This window comes from Alligator mississippiensis, chromosome 3 (assembly GCF_030867095.1).
Source record: "Alligator mississippiensis isolate rAllMis1 chromosome 3, rAllMis1, whole genome shotgun sequence".
Taxonomy (NCBI): Eukaryota; Metazoa; Chordata; order Crocodylia; family Alligatoridae; genus Alligator; species Alligator mississippiensis.
The window spans coordinates 95,013,777-95,034,134 of record NC_081826.1 but is presented as its reverse complement, the minus strand read 5'-3'; the positions used below and the strand labels follow the sequence as shown (position 1 = coordinate 95,034,134).

Genomic DNA, 20,358 nt, shown 5'->3' with positions numbered 1-20,358 from the left:
ACAGGTTCTAATGAGGGCGGCCATTTAATGCCCCACTCTCAGAGCTGGAGGCGGTGGTTTAGATTCTCACCAGCCAACAGGGGAAGAACATCTCCCTGTTGAGCTCCGGTACCAGGAAGAACTTGAAGGCATAAGGGCTGGAGCTATATGGGGAGGAGGTGGTCCCACATCATCCTGGGCATGACCTAAAACTGCACCCTGCCAGGGTAGGGAGGCCTGGGTGGGACTGCCAGTAGTGCAGCAGCCCCAGGAAATGCCATGACTGTGAACCTCCCTGGTGAAAAGCAGGTGGGAGCAGGAGGCACCTGATAACCTCCAGTCACCGCACAGTCCTGGCTAGGGAAAGTCCAGACCTGTAAAATCTTTGAGAGGCCTGAGGCTTAGTGGTTGCAATGGAGTTGTGAGGGTGAGAACAAGAGCTACCATCCCTGCAGTTTTCATTCCACTGTGCCTTAACACACACACACACACACACACACACACACACACACACACACACACACACACACACACAGAGTAACACGCATCATGAGTTTTGCTTGTCAGCACCTTGGAGGTGCAGTTTCCCAGAAACCCCTGTATCTCTCTCCCTTGAATCTTAGAAGGCTTCATGCCCTCAGAAGGGGCTACCATTACTGCTGTTTTCATCCAAATCTGCCAAAAAATGATGAAGTTATAGGTATTTCTGGGATTCCTCATTATAGTCTATGGCCAAATCACCTAATCTCTCTGAATCAGCGCCAAATCTTCCAAAGCCTATTTGGCTGAATCGATTTGGGACAGTGATTTGAATCTCCAAATCAAATCATCGTCCTCTGAAAATCGGCCGAATCCAAATTGAATACTTCCTGATTTGCACAGGCCTAGTGTTCAACCCTTGGGCCATGGTACTCCCCATGGGTTTAGGAAATTTGGAGGCAGAGAAGCAGTGGCAATTAATACTGTCACTCCTCCCCATTTGCCAAATTCCTAAGCCCCACATGGCCAGATTGGGGCTGGGAAGCACCCCTCGACCCCTATGTGGCTGGATTAAGCCGAAACATACTCCTTTCCCTTCCATGTAGCCATGTTAAGGCCAGGCCACACCTGCTCCTGACTGCAGGGCCAAGCTGGGGCCAGGCCACACCCCTGCCCCAATGCAGCTGGATCAGGCCTGGGTCACACTCCTTACCTCCCCTACCCCACAAGCCAGATCAGGCCCATCAGCTGGATCTGGCCAGCCACAGACTAGGCACTGCTCATTTGGCCTACATGATAAAAAGGTTGGGCACCCCCCCAATCAACACTGTGTGTTCTTGGAGACTAGCTATTTTATAGGCACTCTAGCTTTAACCGTAACCACACTTTTTCTTAGGTTTTGGTGTGTGAAACAGTGATGTGTTCAGAGATGAGCTACCTGATGATTCCATTTTCAAATTAACAGGGCACAAACCTATCAATATTTCTATTACCTATTCAGAAGAACACTTCTAACACAAAGAAAACTGGTCAATATCTCAAATAATGGATAATAAATGTTAGAAATCTGTAATCAAAAGCAATTTGATAGGTAACCTGGCAAGCCTAGAAAACGTTAAAAATATTTTTTTATTATGAGGTTCATGAAATACCTCATTTTCTATTCTTTTGTCTAACTCTCCAACTGTCTTTTTCCATTTTGCTCCAATTGCCTCTTGCTCCCCATTTGGCTTCACACTCTGATTCTCCTACTTCTTTTTCTCTCGCTAAAATTCCCTTTACCAATCTCCTCTAAGTACAATCAGCATGCACAGGCAACATCAAAGACAGCAGTCTAATCTAATGGATTAGGAAGGAGTTTGGACTAGAAAATCTGAGTTCTAGCCCCAAGAATACCACTGACTCTGGACTGCCTCAGCAACCACTTAACCTCTATACTTCAAGGTCCTCATCTGTAACACAGGGATGATACTAGTTACTTCTGCCATAAAATAGACAGAAATCTGCAACAACCAGTCAGAGATCAGGTTGTGATCATAGCTATGAATACCTAGATCAATGCATATCCTATTGCTTTACCTCACCCTTGCTCAGGGCCTAAGCTACCTGCTTACCTCGTATACCTGTTATGAAAAATCTTTTTGACATATTCTTTGGAACTAGAAATGTAATTTTGATACATCTGTGGAGTGCTTAGCATAATTAACTTTTTCTTTCTTAAAACTGTTACAGTAGATGCTACTGATAAAACATTACATAGCAATAGAATCTTACATGATGTGATGATTACTTTTTGTTATAGTTGTACAAATCTTCATTCATGTAAAACACTATATTATTCTAAATTACTCTAAAAATACAGACTAAATATTATTAGTGTCTAAATGCTCTACCCAATACAGCAGATTCTGGTAGCGTGTTGAGAATTTATGCTTAGAACATGGCTTTTTCAGAATTAAGAAACTTCAATAAATTGCAAAAGATGCTACAATTCCAAAGAGCTACTAGAAATTGACATCTGATGACATGACTTCTTCTTCCATGTAATGTGAATGGTTCTACTAACAAACTAAAACTAGGACAAGCTCATCATTCTTGTTTTTGAGGACAAAAGTGATGCAATTTCACTTGGATCTGGTGCTGTGCATTCGGGAGGCAGATCACTGCATGATATTAACTTTGGCTGTACAGTAAATCAGGGCTATCCAAATGGTAGCTCATAGCAGCCACCTCTCCCACTGCCACATAGTAGGGAAGGGCCCAGAAGGGACTACATGTTGTTGCCACTGCATGCACAGCCAGGCAGCACGACCTGTGCAGCACACACAATGGGATCTCGGGTGGCTACATGCCACTGCCCACATGGCTGGGGGAAAATGAATCCTGGCAGGGCCCATGTAGCAAGGGGAAAAGAGGGGAATCCCTGGAGCTGCATGCCAGCACCAGCCTGCCCCCACAACGTATGTCACACACAGCAGACGATCCCTGCTCACCCTTAAGTTGGACAGCCCTGTAGTAAATAACTGGGAGATATACTATAATCTTGTATTTAGTTTTAAACTTGCTTATGGAGGTGTCAAGTTTACAGGCACAGTCAACCTTATTATGGAGAGAAGCTGCTTCAGAAGTAATGCTATAAATAAATGTACTGAAAAAGTACTATACTTGAAGCATTTTTCTTTCAACCACAGTTGGGAAAGGGAGGGAGGCATTCCTACTGTTTTGTTGTTATTGGAGCGCTTATTGGACTAAAGGCCTGTTCAAGGGAGTTAAATTTCTATGAGAAAATTATACATTGGAGTAGGCGAAGTGCCCTAAAACTCCTTGTTATCCTGATTCTAAAAGAGATGTATTAAAAAAGACCATGAAAACTTCAAGCAAATAATTCTAGTGGTAGATGTTTGAATTAGAAAAAACATCAAGCAGCTATGTCCTTTATAGCTTACAGAAATTTAGGCTGCAGGAAAAATTTCTTCTATGAGTTGATATGGGGGTATTTATTTCCATGGACTTTGCATTGAAGATCCACATGGAAGACAAAAACAGAAGGCCACAACAGGCAGAGGAATTTGTTTCAGTCAAGGAACTTACCCTCTCCTCTTCAGACATTTGGCGATGACAATGAAGGTGACAGATTTATGATTAAAATAGAAAAAGTGAAGAGTAAGACTGGAGGATGGCTAGAAAAAAAAAAATAGCCGAAAGGAACTGCACTGGCATGCAAGTGCTTGACAGGATGAAAACCCGTCAGAAACAAGCAAGCAAGCAAGCATGTATATTTTACCTACTATCCTTGTTTTGAAAAAGTCAATATCATAACGTAAGCTAATTTTAATTACAATGCTCATTGCAAACACATGATTAGGAGAGAAAATAGAAAGATTCTACCTGTGTCTGAATTTCGATCTTCATTTCTGGATGGACTGATAGTAAACGGAAGTTTACGTTTCATGGAAGACTTGTCTTTCATTTCTTTCCCAACATCACTCCTATCCACTTTTGGAGTTTTGCTGTAGGATGCAATCTTGTCCTTGCTCTGATGTAAATTAAAAGTATAATAAAAGTAAAGTTTTCAGACAAGAGAATAGCATCACGAAGCATACAGATATAAAATAATTCCATACAATATTTGCATTTTAAAGCCAAGTAACATTACTGATAAATAAAAAAGCCATGTTTTTATTAGAAGTATGGGGGGGGGGGAAATTTGGGGACAGCAGGATGCATTTAAATCAGATTTAAAACAAAACAACAAATGGATTTCTTAACTTAATCATATTTTTCAATTAAGATGCTTTAAAAAAAATAAACGTATATATAGTTTTAATTTAAGATATGTTAAAAGCTCAAAGACATCATCCTGGAATAAAGATTATAACTTCTAATTATATACTATTTGACACAATATATTCATGTAACTTTTCTAAAAAAGTTTTATCAATAGGCCACAACAGGCCATGGACTATGTTAGGGGTTCAATCTTATGGGATTCCTAGAGGCTCCTCTATAGATTAGTAATGATTAAAGGAAACCACTCTACTCAATGGGACTCAGTGCTCAATCTAGAAGACCCCTTTAAGCATCTCTGTGATGCTTAGTTTCAGCTCTCAAACTGTGGATTTGTGCCTCCAGAGATAACATCCTTCTTAATAGCAATATGTGGAGATGAGATAACAGACCTGATTATCTAGGATCAGCCCTATTGTCTCTCTGCAAGTTTGTGTACACAGAGTCAAGCCCTTACTTCTCTCTCAAAGTGCAAATTTTCAAGAAGTTAAATGAATAGAGGATTGTTGGGGGTAGAGTAGATCTGGGCCAAGAGGAGAAGGTCTGGGGATAAATGCAAGGAGGGAGGGGAAGCAGAAACAAAAGAGAAACATTTTGAGCAAAATTTTGTTGAAATTGCAAAATACTCCTGTAACAACCACTTTGCAGCTGCTGCTCTGAAGAAAGCAGGAGGAACCTAGCTCTCCCACAAAACTGCGACGGAACTCAGTAGTGGACTGTTCTGAGTGATATATTGAGAACTGGCCGAATCTGATAACAATTTGTGAACAAAATTGTGACAAAATAGATGGAACTGTCATAGCCAAAGTTCTCAACATTGGGCTAAAGAGAAATGTAGAATGCATGCTGACTATCCTGAAGCCTATTTCCACAATGATTATATCAAAACAACAAGAAAGCACTTTTTGTAGAAAGCAATGATTAAGTCAAGGCTCCATGACCAGTGATTTAAATCTATTTAAATCACATCCACCCTGGGAGACAGTAAGTTTTACCTGCAAGTGTTTCTGTTTCACACATGTATCAAATATGGGGATTTATGAGCTGCATTTTCAGGTACTTGATTTTAATTGATCAGACAAATAGCAATGGAATGCTAAAGAAACTGGCATCCTTTAAATCTCTGCTGAACTTCTTTACTTACTCATATCATAGGAATGATGATGAAAGGCTAATTGCATTGGTATTGAAAAAATGTGACCCCAAACAAAAAACAGCAATGAACATTTCAACTATATTCAAAACTACATTCCTACACTTAAGAGATTTGGTAAAATACTAAAATTTAGGATATTTTAGCAAATCTGGTAAAGACTTCTGACGTGCAAAAGCAACCTTTGAAGAATAGAGATATTTTTATTTCCTCATAATACACCCATCTAGAGCTTTTGGGAACACTACAAGTATACCTTTATATGAGAAGAAAAAAATATTAATAAATCATGGTGGGAGCAACACTATATCTTCTCTGCTACAGTGATACAGTAGTTAAAAAGCATATAAAAGATAGCATTTAGATGAAAAAAAATATATTTCAGCCCCTGGCATAGACCCCTGTAGAAAAGTCAAAATTGACTAAGGTAAGCACCTGTACTTATGAAAATATGTGATGAAGGATAAAAACACTTGGGTAGACTTCACCATTTGGTGCACAGAACGTGGGAGAGCACCATTTCTGAACATGGTGACAATCTCTCTTTGGCGACTGGTATCTCCTCTTTTAAGCATGGTACAAAGGTAATCTTGGTGTCTAACCCAATATTTTCAAGGACAAACAATCCACTAAAGGTGTTTCCAGTGTCACAGTGAAAAAAGAAAGTAGGTTCCCACATCCATGTAAGCTCCACATCCATGCAACTGAAAAAATTGGTACCATATATTGCGCTACCAAAATAATTATTGAATGTATGTGTGAGTTTGCATCTTATTTTAATAAATAAACAACAGTTATTGAACTGCTCAATTTATTGTGTACTCTTTTATTTACGGTATATTATATTAATGACCAGTTACTGTATTAACTATAGTTTAATGGGTTTAATGCAGGGGTGGGCAAAATACGGCCTATGGGCTGGACCCGGCCCACGAAACTATTCTATCCGGCCCGCAGAGCCCCTAAAAAAAAAATTTGAAAATTAATATTTATCTGTCCTTGTTTCCTGTCAAAAATGACAGGAACCAGGGGCAGTAGAACCCAAGGGAATCCTCGCTGGGCTCCTGCACAACCCACATGGGGCTGACTGTGCCTGCTCAGGACAGCCCTGCTCAGGCTGCTAGCGGCTGCAGCAGCGAGCGCCAGCCACGGGGCAGGCGAGGGGCTGCTTTTCCCTGTGCTCCGCACTAGCTCCTCCCCTGCTGGTGAGTAGGGGGTCAGGGCTATGCGCTGCCCCCTGCCTGTACCACAGGGCTGGGAGGGCACTGGGAGTGAGCGGGTGCGGAAGCAGAGCCTGCGCACCAGTGTCCCAGGGCCAGCGCCAGCAGGGCTCAGAGCAGGGCGGCAGGAGTACAGGATCCTGGCCAGCAGGGGCTCTATGGTGCCGGGCCAGCTCCCCCTTCTCCCTGCCAGCCTGTGCCCCACCAGTGCTGGCCCTGGGACATTGGTCCCAAGATGGTGCCTGTCAAGGGGCAGACTACCCATATGGCCCTCGACAACTTGCCAACACTGGGTAAGCGGCCCTCCGCCCTAAATAACTGCCCACCCTGGTTTATTGTTTTGTGTTGAGTTATGTGGGCAGCCAGACTCACAAGTCTGTGAGTGCTCATCAGCCACACCCATTTCTACATGGGCTGGATGTCATGCTTTATTATTAAGAAAAAACCCCACCTCTGATGTATATTGGTTTGCTACCAGTAATTCCAAAACCTGTTACTGATTATGCAACAGCTTATACATTCCCTATAAACCTTCAGACTGTTTGCTCTCAGCTGAATCAGACATCTCCACCTGCCTTCTATGATGAGGAAATAGTCTATATAATTGCAGATATAATAATGTGTAACCCATCAGAGTTTACAGACATTGTTCCAATGATGGGAATTTTTCATTGAGCTAAAGTTGTCATGCACATTATTGGGAAGTACCTGCATGGGAGTGGTGCTCAGAATACCTTGGTGGAATGCGATGTATTAGGTGTTAAAGTTTAGAATCAGTTATGCAAGGTAGTCACTATATGAGGTTACTCAACGGATTTCTCATCTTGCCAGAAGTCATGCTGTCTGGAAAATCACTCCCACTAACAAGTATTTTGCAGTACTCAAAAATGCACAAAAAATGAAGACATCTCTCACAGAGAAGGATGCAAAGACATCTCAGGCCACCTATGAAAACATTTTACTCTATGAAGATTACAAGGCTTTCAGCATTTCCTGTCAGGCAAAATCTGAAATGTGTAAGTATTGGGATGGTTTCATTGACCTAGTTCAGATGCTCAAAAATCTAGCACCTGCTGATAGAGAAAGTGATTGGGAATCACATCTTCAAGTTGTACAGGACTTACTCCGTGTGTTTTGAGAATTTTACAGAATTAATTACTTGCGCTATGCATCTCGGTACCTTGAAAATATGAGAGATCTCCAGGCACGCGTGACATGTAGAACAAACGTTTTTAGATGGCCATGTTGTTTTCCAACAACAGAACGGGTCATTCTGCGTAGTTTCTCCCGACATGAAGCTGGAACAAACTATTCAGAGATCTCAAAAAAGTCCTGGTAGAGAGAGGTATAATTGGATGGACCAGGCAACAAAAATACGTTAATGAATGGGAACTTGTTTATCATGAAATATTCACAATCAGCAATACATTCTGAGAATGAACAGGGTCTGATAGAACTAGATATCATGAGACATCCACTCACTATGAGCTGCCTGGGAGTTCTCCCTCAAATACTGCATCATGTGTTTCCTGTGTGTTCCAGTTCAGGGAGGATAGAGAGAACCCATATATCGCATCCAGTCAGACGCAACTTCACAATTTCATTAGCAAGCAATGCGTCTCAAGAGACATAGTTGAAAGACTGCTTTCATTCAGAGAGCATGCAAAGGAAGCTTATATGCGGTTTAGAGATGAACATTTTGTTAAGGAAACAAGCTTCTGGATACCATTAAGAAGATAAAATGTCCAGGATTTGTTTCTGATGGAGTTACAGGTAGAAAAACATAAGCCACCTGCAGTATTGGAAAAAAAATCCTACTCTGCAGCTGAGAAAATCCTATGCATAGCAAAGGATTGAGGAGAGTCTGTTATGAACATACTGAAGTACAATCTACTGCCATCTAACACATTAATTGATGATTGTGGCCTTCTTACTAAGCCAAGTCAGTTCTTTTAGGGGAGCTTGAGAAGAAACTGAAACCATTACAATTTCCATCAGAATAGGAAAAAAAAAACAAAAAAACAACTTGTGGTAATCGTAGACTTTGTCTCAAGTATGCCAAGTCCACAGCAAAAAAACCCCCAAAACTTTTCAAGAACTTTTTGATACCGTATGGAGGAAAGCTATCCAATTTCAGCTGGTTCCGAGGGTAGATATGTTTGATAGTTACATGGTGAATTCATTAAAAGAAGGTGAACAAGAGAGAAGAAAGACTATTACACCAACAGTTTGTAAAACTGGATTCTTACAATCCTTTACTTGTTCAGATGGAGAAATTTTGGCTTTCTTCAGCAAACAAGGAGTTATTACAACTGTCAGCCAAACAATACTTTTGTGAAAAAGGAAGGAAGAGTAGCATAACATACTACAGTGTTAAGTGGAACTATGACAGGAGGAAGTAACAGAAGGGATGGCATAATGATCACAGATGATGGAATTAAGGTATGCAATCATTTACCTGCTGCTCTAAAAGCAGATACTTAACTGGTCATCCATTTACTTAATGCAGTTTCATCTGGTTTCACACATGTCATATTGTCGTCTAATGATACAGATGTTTTTGTCCTTCTTTTTTTATATCTGTTTCAATTGCGTGAAAAAGGACTTTTGGAATTTTGTCACCCAAGCCTACTTTAATTCAAAGTCAGATTTGTTCCTCTTCATGTGCCTGAACAGAAACTAGGACCAACTTTGTGCAGTGCTCTTATTAAGGCTCACATTCTCACAGGATGTGACACCACCAGCAAAGTGGGAATAAAACTGTCAATATTGAACGCAGCATCAGAGAAATTCCTTTTAGGTTTTGCTGAAGACAGTACACTTTCTGAGGACGCAGTTAACAGAGCTGAAGAATACCTTAAGGTCCTACAGCCATCACTTCATTGCAAAACATTTAATGAGCTTCATTTTGCACTGTACAAAAGTAAACTGATCTCACAGCTTCCCCCCACTTCTTTCCCTATTCGAAATGTGCATCTCAGGAGATGCTTCTTTGTGGCACGTGAATGCTTTCGCCTGGATAAGAGCAGCTACAGAAGTACATTAAATCTGAAAGATCTTGGAGTGGTACAAAGACAGCTGTTTGGAGCTTTTTTTCCCGGACAAATGTCTTGCTTCTGTTTCTGATGAATTATTGCTGACATGTAGCTGTGCAACATGCAAAACTGCAAGATACAAGTGCCAAAAAAATTACATTTTTTGTATCAAACACTGCAAACGGGATGAAAACCGTATAAGGAAAAATCAAGTAGTCTAATGGATGATGGGGTGGATCACCCCAAAATGTTAAAAGAAAAATTCTTTCAATAGTTGTATTAATTTAATATCATGTTGCATGTTATAGCACTTCCTATTAATTTCATATCAAATTCCAGTTTTATATACAGTATTTATATTTCAACTATGTAAGAAAAATGTTCATAAATGTTGAAATGATTTGTCTTGAGAGAACTGCAAACCCTACTTTCTTTTGTCATTATGACATTGGAAACATCCTGATTGGATTGTTTGACTCTGAAAACATTGGGTTAGACACCAAGATTAGCTTTGTACCATACTCAGAAGAGATACAAGTCACCAAAGAATGACTGTTGTCATGTTCAAAGATGGTGCCCTCTCATGTTCTGTGCACTGAATGGTGAAGTCTACCCAAGGGTTTTTTTTTTTTAATCCTTTCATATGTGTTTTCTCAAGTAAAGGTGGTTCTCTTAGTTTTAACTTTTCTACAGGGGGACTATGCCAAGGGACAGGACTAATAAGGTCAAACTGCCTGATTAATTTCCTCTGTGAAAGCCTCCTTTTTCCTCTCTGTTCAAGACACAAATGAGAGAGATACTGATCTTTTCTACATTTATATTTTTAGAAATATAATCACCTGAGTAGGCCAAAGAACGTCAGATGCTTTAGCCCACCTTTCTCCTCACCTTAAGGCAAGCAGCAAGTAGATCAACTGAAATAAGATCATTTGTCTTGATATTTAATCAAAGGGGCTCACTTTTGGTAAAAAGAAGTTTGCAAAATTTGTTATCACACTAGCTTAAACTGGGAAAAATGCAGGTATTCTCAGGAACATATTTCAGGAGTATATTTCATATTTCTTTTATGGAAAAAATCAGAATCCAAGAACAGACTAACAGAGGTTTTTTAGATGGATTTAAATTCCAAAAAGGAAAAGACTACACAAGACTATTTAGGAAGACTTTGAAGCCTAAGGATATGGCCCATTAGAAAATGCACCATAGTGCAGGGAGACTGAATGCCTGAATTTAAAAAGATGCCAGTCCATTTTTCTCACCCACTACAAAAGGAATCTGATACCCATCTTAAGTTATCCTAATGGCTAGAATAGAACAAGTCTCCATGCAATTATTGTTATATCTATCAGCAGCTTTCCCCATCACTGATCATGACCTGCTGCCAATTCCTATACAAACTTAGAAAGGATAGACTTTAATTGTATTAAATCTATTTTGTCTTTTTAGATAGGTCACAGAAGATTAAGATGGTGAAACAGACCAGTTGCCCTCGGTTACACACCCACACTGGACTCTATGTTTAACGTATATAGTTAACCACATAAGGATATACTAGGGATATCAAAAGATATAAGATAATCTATTAACATATCAATGCATGTATGACACTCAGTTCTACAGCCCCTCACTAAGTGTGGGCAGGACAGAGAGCTGTCATTGTCTGAAACAACGGGTATTTGAGCAAACTGCTGGCAAAAACACAACCTATGTATCACTAAGAAAGTGCTGGTATACAGGAGGCAAAGAAGTTGAGAACCCATCTGGAGCAGAGACCTCACCTTCTACAGAAAACGTCTTTCCCTCAAAAGTCCAGGATACTTTTTTCTCAATAGCAACAGCAAGCAAATACGTTTTTCCAATTTAGGCCAAAAGGAGAAGTTTATTTTAAGTCTTTATGTAACACTTGAAAAAGAGCTAAATCTCCAAGACAGAACATTTTGTCTAGATGGGGTTCCTCAGTTTCAATTTCTTCAGTAGGAATGAAAAACAAAAAACACCAAAACAAAACTTATGGTCCTTATTCTTCCCTAGCTGCTAGTTTAATTCTTAAAGCATCCCTAAATGACTCAGCCTTCAACAACAGTGATTCTTGAACCTACCCCTCAGCTTTGGCTTAGAAGTTTGTTCTGAGGACGAAGAAGTCCCCAAAGAGGTAAACTCAGCCTGTTTCTTAATTGCCTTCTGTAAGAGAGTGGTTCTCAACAAGCAGGCTATGGATAGGCCCACAAGGAACACAGGGTTGGAAACAGAAAGAGCGAGAGTTTGTCTGACCTCCATGCAATATTCCTGGGGTACAACATCATATTGGCTGCTTACCGATGTGGAGAAGCAAAAAACCCCCCAAAACCGGCACTTTAAACTCAGCGCACTCCCGCGCCAAGCCCAGCATCTGCCCACAAGAGGCAGCACGGTAGTTGCACTTGGCTTTCCCAACGTATATAGATTGGATGCTTTAGTGGGGCTTTTTTGGCACTTATCTAACAGCTTATTGAATCAGGTTTAGCTAAAAGTGCCAAGAAACCAGCTTGAAAGGAGGAGCCTGGTTGAACTAATGCGCTGCTGCTTCCAGTACAGTGTGTTTTTTATTCTTCCCGCCCCCCACATCTGTCAGCGCCCACACTATTGCCCAAACAGGAAGCACAAAGTCCCCTGATATGGCACTGCAATTGGGCTAATTAGCCCAGGCACAGTTCACAAAATGTGACAGTGCTAATTCCATTCTAGAACTAATGCATGCAGAGATAGATTGGCTGTTTCTGCAGCATGCCTGGTGAGGGAGCCACGAGGGAGGAAGACTGTGGAGTTGTGCATAATATTTGGAGGAGGTTGGCTGCTGGGCACCAGGAAGGGTGCACACTGTAGGATTGTGTTCAATATGTACGATCTATATGGTAGAGAACCACTGTTCTAAAAGAAAGAATTTAAATCAGAGTCTCCCATTTCTTCTAAAATCTGGGCTTGGATGTTGCACAAAGGGAAGGTATTTTAAATATGTAGGTTAGAGACCAACACTTTGCCATTAGAAGTGACAAAGACCCTCTTTAAGTGCTGTGCCAAGATCCACAATAATAAAACAACCAATAATGTCATTAAACAGAAAGACCAATGGCATGACAAGGATTTGCCCAACAGTACTGAGCAGAGCTGAAATACTGGTAATAACATGAAAGAGGCCAAGAAGCAATAGTCACAGAACTACAAAAATACCAATGGTACTAATGAACACTAACATCACTACTCTTATTGATGGAAGCTTACAAACAAAACAAATAAACAAAAATACCCACCACCACATGCACAAGGAGAAAAACTACAGATTAAAGGTGGCCTGCAGAGGCAAAGCAATAAGGCTTCTCATCTCCCAGCATTACTTGCTCACAGAATCTAAAAAGCAGTCTGAGCCAGAGTTCCCCAGTTATTTTCAATGCAAACACTTGGATCAGCAAAGGAGTCTGAAGAGGAATTAATAGTTACTCTTTTACAGAACATGCTGAGCTCAAGTTTGCAGAGACAGTTATCCCTGACGTGTGGTCTAGAGACAATACTCAAAAAAGAATTTCAATATACTTGAGATAATTTGATTCTTATTATGCTCTTGATAACAATAAAAGAGCTTTTTTAAAGTTAACCTGATAGGAAAAACTGAGTAGAGTCAATATTGTTATATATCTTCTTTATCCCAGAAGTACTTGAGCTAGAAGGAAAGAAGGACTTTAGACTTTTAAAAGACATTTATTCCAGGGAGGGCGATAACTCAGAGCCAGTAAAGAGCATGTACAGGTACGCCCGAATATCTGGGCCTCACGGACAAGGCCTGGGCTCATGGCCTGCAAGGCCTGCCCGTACACTATAGACTAAACAAAACCACACACACACACAAAACACAACGAACATTAGGACTATTGACATATTTACAGTTCTGCCAGCGGGGACACCCATGGAGGCTTCAGGGGTCGACCCGCATGAACAAAAGAAGTCCAATGCCTCGGCCTGCTTGACGCGTCTCTGCAGCTTGAGCAGCCGGTAGTATCACAGTACGAGGATCAGGCGTCCCGCCTCGCCTCGGCACAGCGCCCCCGAGGGCCCAGCACTCCTCAAAGGTGGGCACCGTCCGCTGGAAGACAGCATGCTCAAACTCAAGCGAGAGGCGGGTCCGCACCAGCAGGCGGAAGAACTGCAGGGCGTCGACCATCCCGGTGCCGGTGAGCCGGCTCTTCAGGGTGGCCATCTTGGCCTGGCCCAGCAGGAAGTTGGCCAGGCTGACCGTGGCCCGCTCGGTCGCCCGGTACGGAAAGGAGTGGATGTAGGCGTCCTCGGAGAAGTCTCGGCCCAGCACCTGAAGCAGTGCGCCCAGGGCGGCAAAGAGAGGCTGCAGCCGGAGGCAGTCGAGGAACGCGTGGAAAATGTCCTCGTCCAGCACCCCCGGGCAGAAGGGGCAGGCCGCTGAGGCCGCTGGGTCCAGGTGACGCACAAAGGTGCCGGTGGCCAGGATGCCGTGCATGAGTCGCCACTGCAGGTCGCCGGTCTTCTTGGCAGTGGGCACCTTATACAGCGTGCGCCACGCTGGGGTCCCGGGCTGCACCAGGCGCCGGTGCCACGTGGTGTCAGGGCGGCCGGCGGTACCTGGGTGTGCCGGGTGCACACCACCCACATGTAGAGGCCCTTGCGGGGCAGGGTGCCAAAAGGGCAGCCCGTATTGCTGCTGGGGGGCACTGGGAGCCTGAGCAGCGTGTTGGGCCGCTCGGCCAGCTTGCCAGGTACCGCTGGGATGACGGGTAGTGGTGGGAAGGCGTCTTCTGCGGCATCCGCGGCGGGCAGGGGCCGGCAAGTCTGGAGATGGACTTCCAGGGCGGTCACTGCCTCCGTCGGGAGGGCGGCCCTAACGGTCCGCAGAAGCCGCCCTACGGTGCGGACGGAGCGCATCGCCAGCCGGGCAGCCAGGGCCTTGGGTGACAGCCAGTCCAACCGAGCAGGGTCCAGGAGGTGCTCCAGGCGGGTAGAACGTGCCTCGATGAGAGCTGCCACGAGGCTGGCGGAGGCCAGGCTCGGCACGACACGACACGTTGCAGGGCCGGGTTGTAGACCAGGGGCTCTCGAAGCAGTTGCGGGAACCGCAGGTGCCTGGCCTGGGGACAGAGATGGAAGGCCGCCCGCCAGGCCCGCACCATGCTGCGGTAGAATGGGGGAAGGACTGCCCCGTTCAGGAAGGCGAGGTCCAGTTGAAATAGCTCCCGGCCAAAGCCGAGGCCCCCCACTCACCACACGAATCGGCACGCCAGCTGTCGCCATAGGAGGTGGCCTTCGGTGTACAGGAGCCGCTGGAGGGCCTGCAGCCGATAGGCGGCCAACCTGCTGGCCAGATCGATCAGGCCCCGGCCCCCCTTGCCGGTGGGGAGGTAGAGGGCAGCTTGTGGGAGCCAGTGGCATCCATCCCACAGGAAATCCACCAGGAGTCGCTGCAGTCTCTCCAGTAGCTCCAGCGGAGGGTCCAGCACCGCGCAGCAGTGCCACAGGGTCGCCGCCGCCAGGTTGTTGATGATGAGGACATGCCCCCGGTAGGAAAGGCTGGGCAGGCGCAGCACCACCGCTGCAGGTGGGCCTCCACTCCCTCCTCGAGGTCGTCCCAGTTGCGCGCCATGAAGGTCGTCGGCCCCAGGAACACGCCCAAGGCCTTGAGGCCCTCGCAGTGCCAGGCGAGGCCCCCCCAGCAAGTCTGGGGGAGGCGTGCCAGTCCATGCGCCAAGCAGTAGAGTATCGCTCTTGCCCCAGTTGATGCGGGTGGAGGAGGCGCGCTCATAGGCCCGCTGGCAATCTGCCAGAGCCCGCACGTCTTCCTGGGTGTTGAGGAAGACGGTGACGTCGTCCGCATAGGCGGACAGCCAGAGACGAGGGCCAGCGGACGGGCCCGTGGCTGATGGCAGGGCCACACCACTCAGGTGGCGGTGCAGCGCGTGTAGCAGCGGCTCGATGGCCAGGGCGCAGAGCATGCCCGACAGCGGACAGCCCTGGCGAATGCCACTGCGCGCGGGGAAACGGAGCGCAAAACACCCCGTTCACTTTGAGCATGCTGGAAAAGTCTCGGTACAAGAGCCGGAGGGCCCCGGTGAAGAGGAGAGAGAGAGAGAGAGAGAGAGAGAGAGAGAGAGAGACTTTTTGACTTTTAAGAGGCTTTTATTCCAGGAAGGGTGACAAATTGGGGCCAGTAAAGACTATGTACAGGTTGGCCCGAACACCTGGGCCTCACGGACATGGTCCTGGGCTCACGGCCTGCCCGTACACTCTAGACTAAAAACCATAGCAAGCCAAAGGTCTATTTACATATTTACATTTCCGCAAGCGGGGACACCCATGGGGAGCCTCAGAAAGAAAGATAGAAAGAAAGATTCACACAGAACCTGATAAAACTCTCATTCCATTGATGCTGTTACCTATGAATCAGGCTGATCAAAAAGCATGATGCAGTTCTGCAATGGTGTGACTAGATGATTCCAATGTTACTTAAGTTTAAGTACTAATGCAAAGTACTGAGTAACCAGGCTGCCAGCTATAACATAAATGCAAGTTTGCCAGATCTAAAGCTGGTAAGTTTATCCTACTTAAAAATCAATCATCAGGCGTACACAGAGATGACTAGAGCAGTTAGTAATAAAACCCTGTATCCTATGTTAAGAAGAACAGTAACACACACTGCATTAAAAGCAGTCCTAAACTCATGCAATCTATTATAGTTGTTATCTTACGCACAGAGAAGTCCATCAAGCATAAATCAACTCTCTTGAACATAAAGAAACTAATCATATATACTCATCAAAATATACTTCAAGTATTAGATATATTAATTCAATTCCTATATTTGTTAATAATTATTTTTTTACAGCTCTATAAATATTTGTGGTGCGTTACAGAACAAATAAGCTCAGTGGTCTGCAAAAATTAAGAAAAATGGAAGTTCAAACTTTAGTTCTTCCCTCCAATGATAATAAATTATGACTACACAGTATTTTTCAAAGTATTATTTTCTATAAATTTAACTAAGTTTCAAATGTGAAAACATGAAAAATGACACTTTTCATTTCCATATATTTTACTTGATCTAAATTCATCGTAGAAGTAACACAATATAACTTTTAAGTGAGACTCCTGGGTGCTGCAGTAATGGGAATAAATACAAGCCCTATTTACTATTCGGTATTTCAAGGACAGACCATTTGTATTAATTATGGCTCTATCTTAAATATAAATAAATAGAGCATATAACAAATATATGATCTTCAAGAAGAAGATAATCACGTGGAACAAAAGCCAAGCATTTTTACTGCTGCAGAACAAAATGTGCAAGAACATAAAGATGCAATAATTTAAAGATTTCAGTGTAAAAAACTATTTGTTCAGAAGTCTCTCTACTGTAAAACTGAGGGCTTTATTCACAGTAATTTTGGGCGGCTCCTGGAGCTCAACACCTGGATTGCACATGAACTTCTGAAATGGGGGCAGGGAAGAACAGAAGAGGGCAGGATTTGGGCAGCTCACAGTGCAATGTGCAACAAAAGCCCTGAGCCAACTTCTGCTCATCTCAAAGTATTGGGGAAACCAAATGACCTCTGCAGCCATTTAGACCTGTAGTTTTGGTGATGGTAAAACTACCATATTTAGTCAAATACAAGTCAAGGTTTTTTCCCCCAGTCAGTATGGTGGTGCAGGGGAAGCCCTTCATCTTATAGTTGCATAAATGGAAATCTCACTAAATATTAGGGTGGTCAAACAGTTAACAAAAAATAATTGTGATTACTTGTGCGATTAAAAAAATTAGTCGCAATTAATCGCAATTTTAATAACACAGCTAAAAACTCAAAATTATGCAAAATTATGCAGGTACTCTGTATGGTTGGGGGGTGGAAGGCTGAGAGTGGGTGTGTGGGGTTTGGAGCCTGAGGAGAGGGGTTGTTTGCGGGGCGGGGAATCACTGTAAACCCTGGCAGGATGCCCAATCTGAGCAGTCTCCGACAAACTGCCCTGGGACTAGGGCACGCCCCCTGCCCGAGCACGGCCCCAGCAGTGATGGGCTCACCCCGCCCTTGACCCAGCAGTGGTGGACATGGACAGCCCAGGCGGAGGGCAGCTGCTCCGGCCCCAGCCCTGGCCTTCCCCATTTACTTGCTCAGCGGGTCCCAAGTGGTTCCAACCTGTCCTAGGCCTGAGGGTGCCAGGCAGCTCTGCCATAGCCCAGCACTGCTTTCTGCAAACCCCTGGCACTGCTAGCCCAGCTGCTCAGGGCCCTAGATGGGGGTTGTAGGTGGGTGGCTGGGCATGCTCCTGGCCATGCCTTCCTGCTGCAACCACTCAGATCCTGAGTCCTGCCAGGCCCATCACAGATCCGCCACAGCAGGGCTACCTAGAACCCTTGGGCCCCATGGTCTGGGCTCAGGGCAGGGCAGGGCAGGAGCACCTGGGAACTCCAGCACGAGCTGCCTCCAGGCCCACGGGTCCCCGTGCATCCCCGCTCCAGGCCTCTGGAGAGTGGCGGTGACAGTGTCCCCAGACCCCCATGGAAGCAGCCAATGGCGGCAGGAGGGAGTGAGATTCCCATGAAACCACCTCTCTCAGCCCCCAGGACCAGCCCAGCACTGCCAGAGCCCGAGCTGTGCCTAGAACTGTCACTGAGCTGGGCAGAGCTGCACCTCTCCTTCCTGAACCACCTGGGCTAACGCCAGGACCCAGTGGCTCCATGTGGGTCTCAGCAGGAGCCCAAGCAGCACAGGGAGGACAGCAGCAGCTCCACACAGTGCTGCGGTAGCAGCGCTGGGCATGGCTCGGGCTGTCAGCACTGGACTGGGGCTGGATGTGCAGCATGGCCCAGGCCGGGGGCTGCAGGAGGTGGTTCTGCAGGAATCCCACCCCTGCCCACCGGCAGCAGCTGTCTCTGTGGGCGCACAGAGCACGGGGCTGCCATTGCTGTTACTCTCCAGGGGCCTGGACCAGGGATGCACGGAGACCCGTAGGCCTGGAGGTGGCTTGTGCTGGAGTCCCCAGGAGGTTCCAACCCTCCCTAAGCCCGAGCCATGGGGGCTGAGGGTGCCAGGCAGCCCTGCCATGGCTCAGCACCATCTTCCCTGAACCCCGGGGCTGCAAGCCCAGCTGGTCGGGCTCCTGGATGGGGGTTGTGGGTGTGAACCCTTCCATCCTGATATAATGAACTGGTGGTTACCATGCCCACAGACTCTTCAAAGAGGTCTAATATACTCCCCATTTCCTCAAAATTGCAGCTCTGTGAAATCAAGTGATACATGCTGCTTCCCCTCTACCTCTGTTACCACCTTGCATATCATGCTTACATATTTCATATAGGTGAACAATCCCAAGTCCAGTAGCCCCCATCCTCCTATCTCTCTTGCTTTATACAGTTCAGCTGAGGTCAACCTCTCTCTTTTGGCATTCCAGAAAACCCATGTTTCCCTCCATACTTCTGCCATCTGCTGCCATGCTGGTGGAAACATAATTCCCATATATAGAATAATCAATACTAACACAGCCTTAACCACCACCATTTTTCCGGCAAAGGGCAGTGTCCTTCTGGACTATGTAACCAAAGTATTTGCCGTAGCCTTGCCATCAATTTTTCCCATGCTGTATTTCCTTTCCCTTTGGAATCCATCAGAATCCCTGGCACTCCAATTTCTCTCTCTCTTATTTGAAAGCCCAACTTCTTGAAGTCCCTCCAGGTCCCCACTCCCATTATTATGCTTTTCGATCTTAGTTTAACCACATCGCTTCTCCATACTCTGCTGTATGCTTTAGCACCCTTTCCATCAAAAGTCCCTCTCTAAGTACTACATTTATATCATCCATGTATACTATGCATTTGACCTCACCCCCTCCCTGGTATCTTTACTCTACTTATGACCTTGCCTTCTTATTCTTGTGCCAATGGTTCCATTCCACACGAATAGTAGTGGCAATAGGGGGCACCCTTCTCTCACCCCGTATGGATTTTAAAGGCCCCACTTCCGTATCCATTAATTTGGACTCGACTCTCCACTACTCTATACAATAACCTTATTCAACATATAAACATCTCTGGGAACCCGTTTTCCTAGCACCTCAATTATATAATTATGATCCGCTCTGTCAGATGCTTTTTCTAAATCTAGGTTTCCTATACCTGCGTTTGTTTTCCTCTCTTGGATATGGAACAGTGCATCTCCAATCACTGTGGAGCTCCTTCTACCTGGTACTGAGCATACTTGGTTGTTTTTTTCTTGAAGTTTTTTTCTCATCCTCAAAGCCAGGGTCTTGGCCATTAATTTATAGTCCATATTAAGAAGCGTAATTGGTCTCCAGTTTTTCAGGAGTTCCTTCTCCCCTTTCTTGAGGAGTAAGATCATAATGTCTCATGTAAAATCTTTCCTTGCTTCTCCCGATTCCAGCATTTCCTCAGAAAATCCACTATATCCTCCCTACCCATCCCCAAAACTTCTCATAAAATTCCATAGGCAGTCCACCTGCTCCTGGTGATTTCTCTCTTTTAAAGGTTTTTAAACACTCCTCCATGCCCTTAAGCTTATCTCTTCTATCTTCTTTGCTTCCTCTACTTTCTCTTCTATCTCCACCAAGAAATCCTTCATCTTCTTCCTGTTGATTTCCTTCTTCTGGTATAGCTCTTTGTAAAATCTCCTTGTCGCCTCCAACATCTCCTGCTTTTCCACCT

The 20,358-nt window shown here is 44.7% G+C and overlaps 1 protein-coding gene across 4 annotated transcripts in view; it reads right to left on the bottom strand.

Annotated features, from left to right (window-relative positions):
- ANKRD12 (ankyrin repeat domain 12) overlaps positions 1-20,358 on the bottom strand; it is a 151,157-nt gene that overhangs the window by 68,418 nt on the left and 62,381 nt on the right. For all 4 annotated transcript variants that reach the window (XM_019490468.2, XM_006262850.4, XM_059724245.1 and 1 more), the window contains one exon: positions 3,847-3,994. In XM_019490468.2, the coding sequence (XP_019346013.1) occupies positions 3,847-3,994 (148 nt within the window). The remainder of the gene's footprint in view (positions 1-3,846; positions 3,995-20,358) is intronic.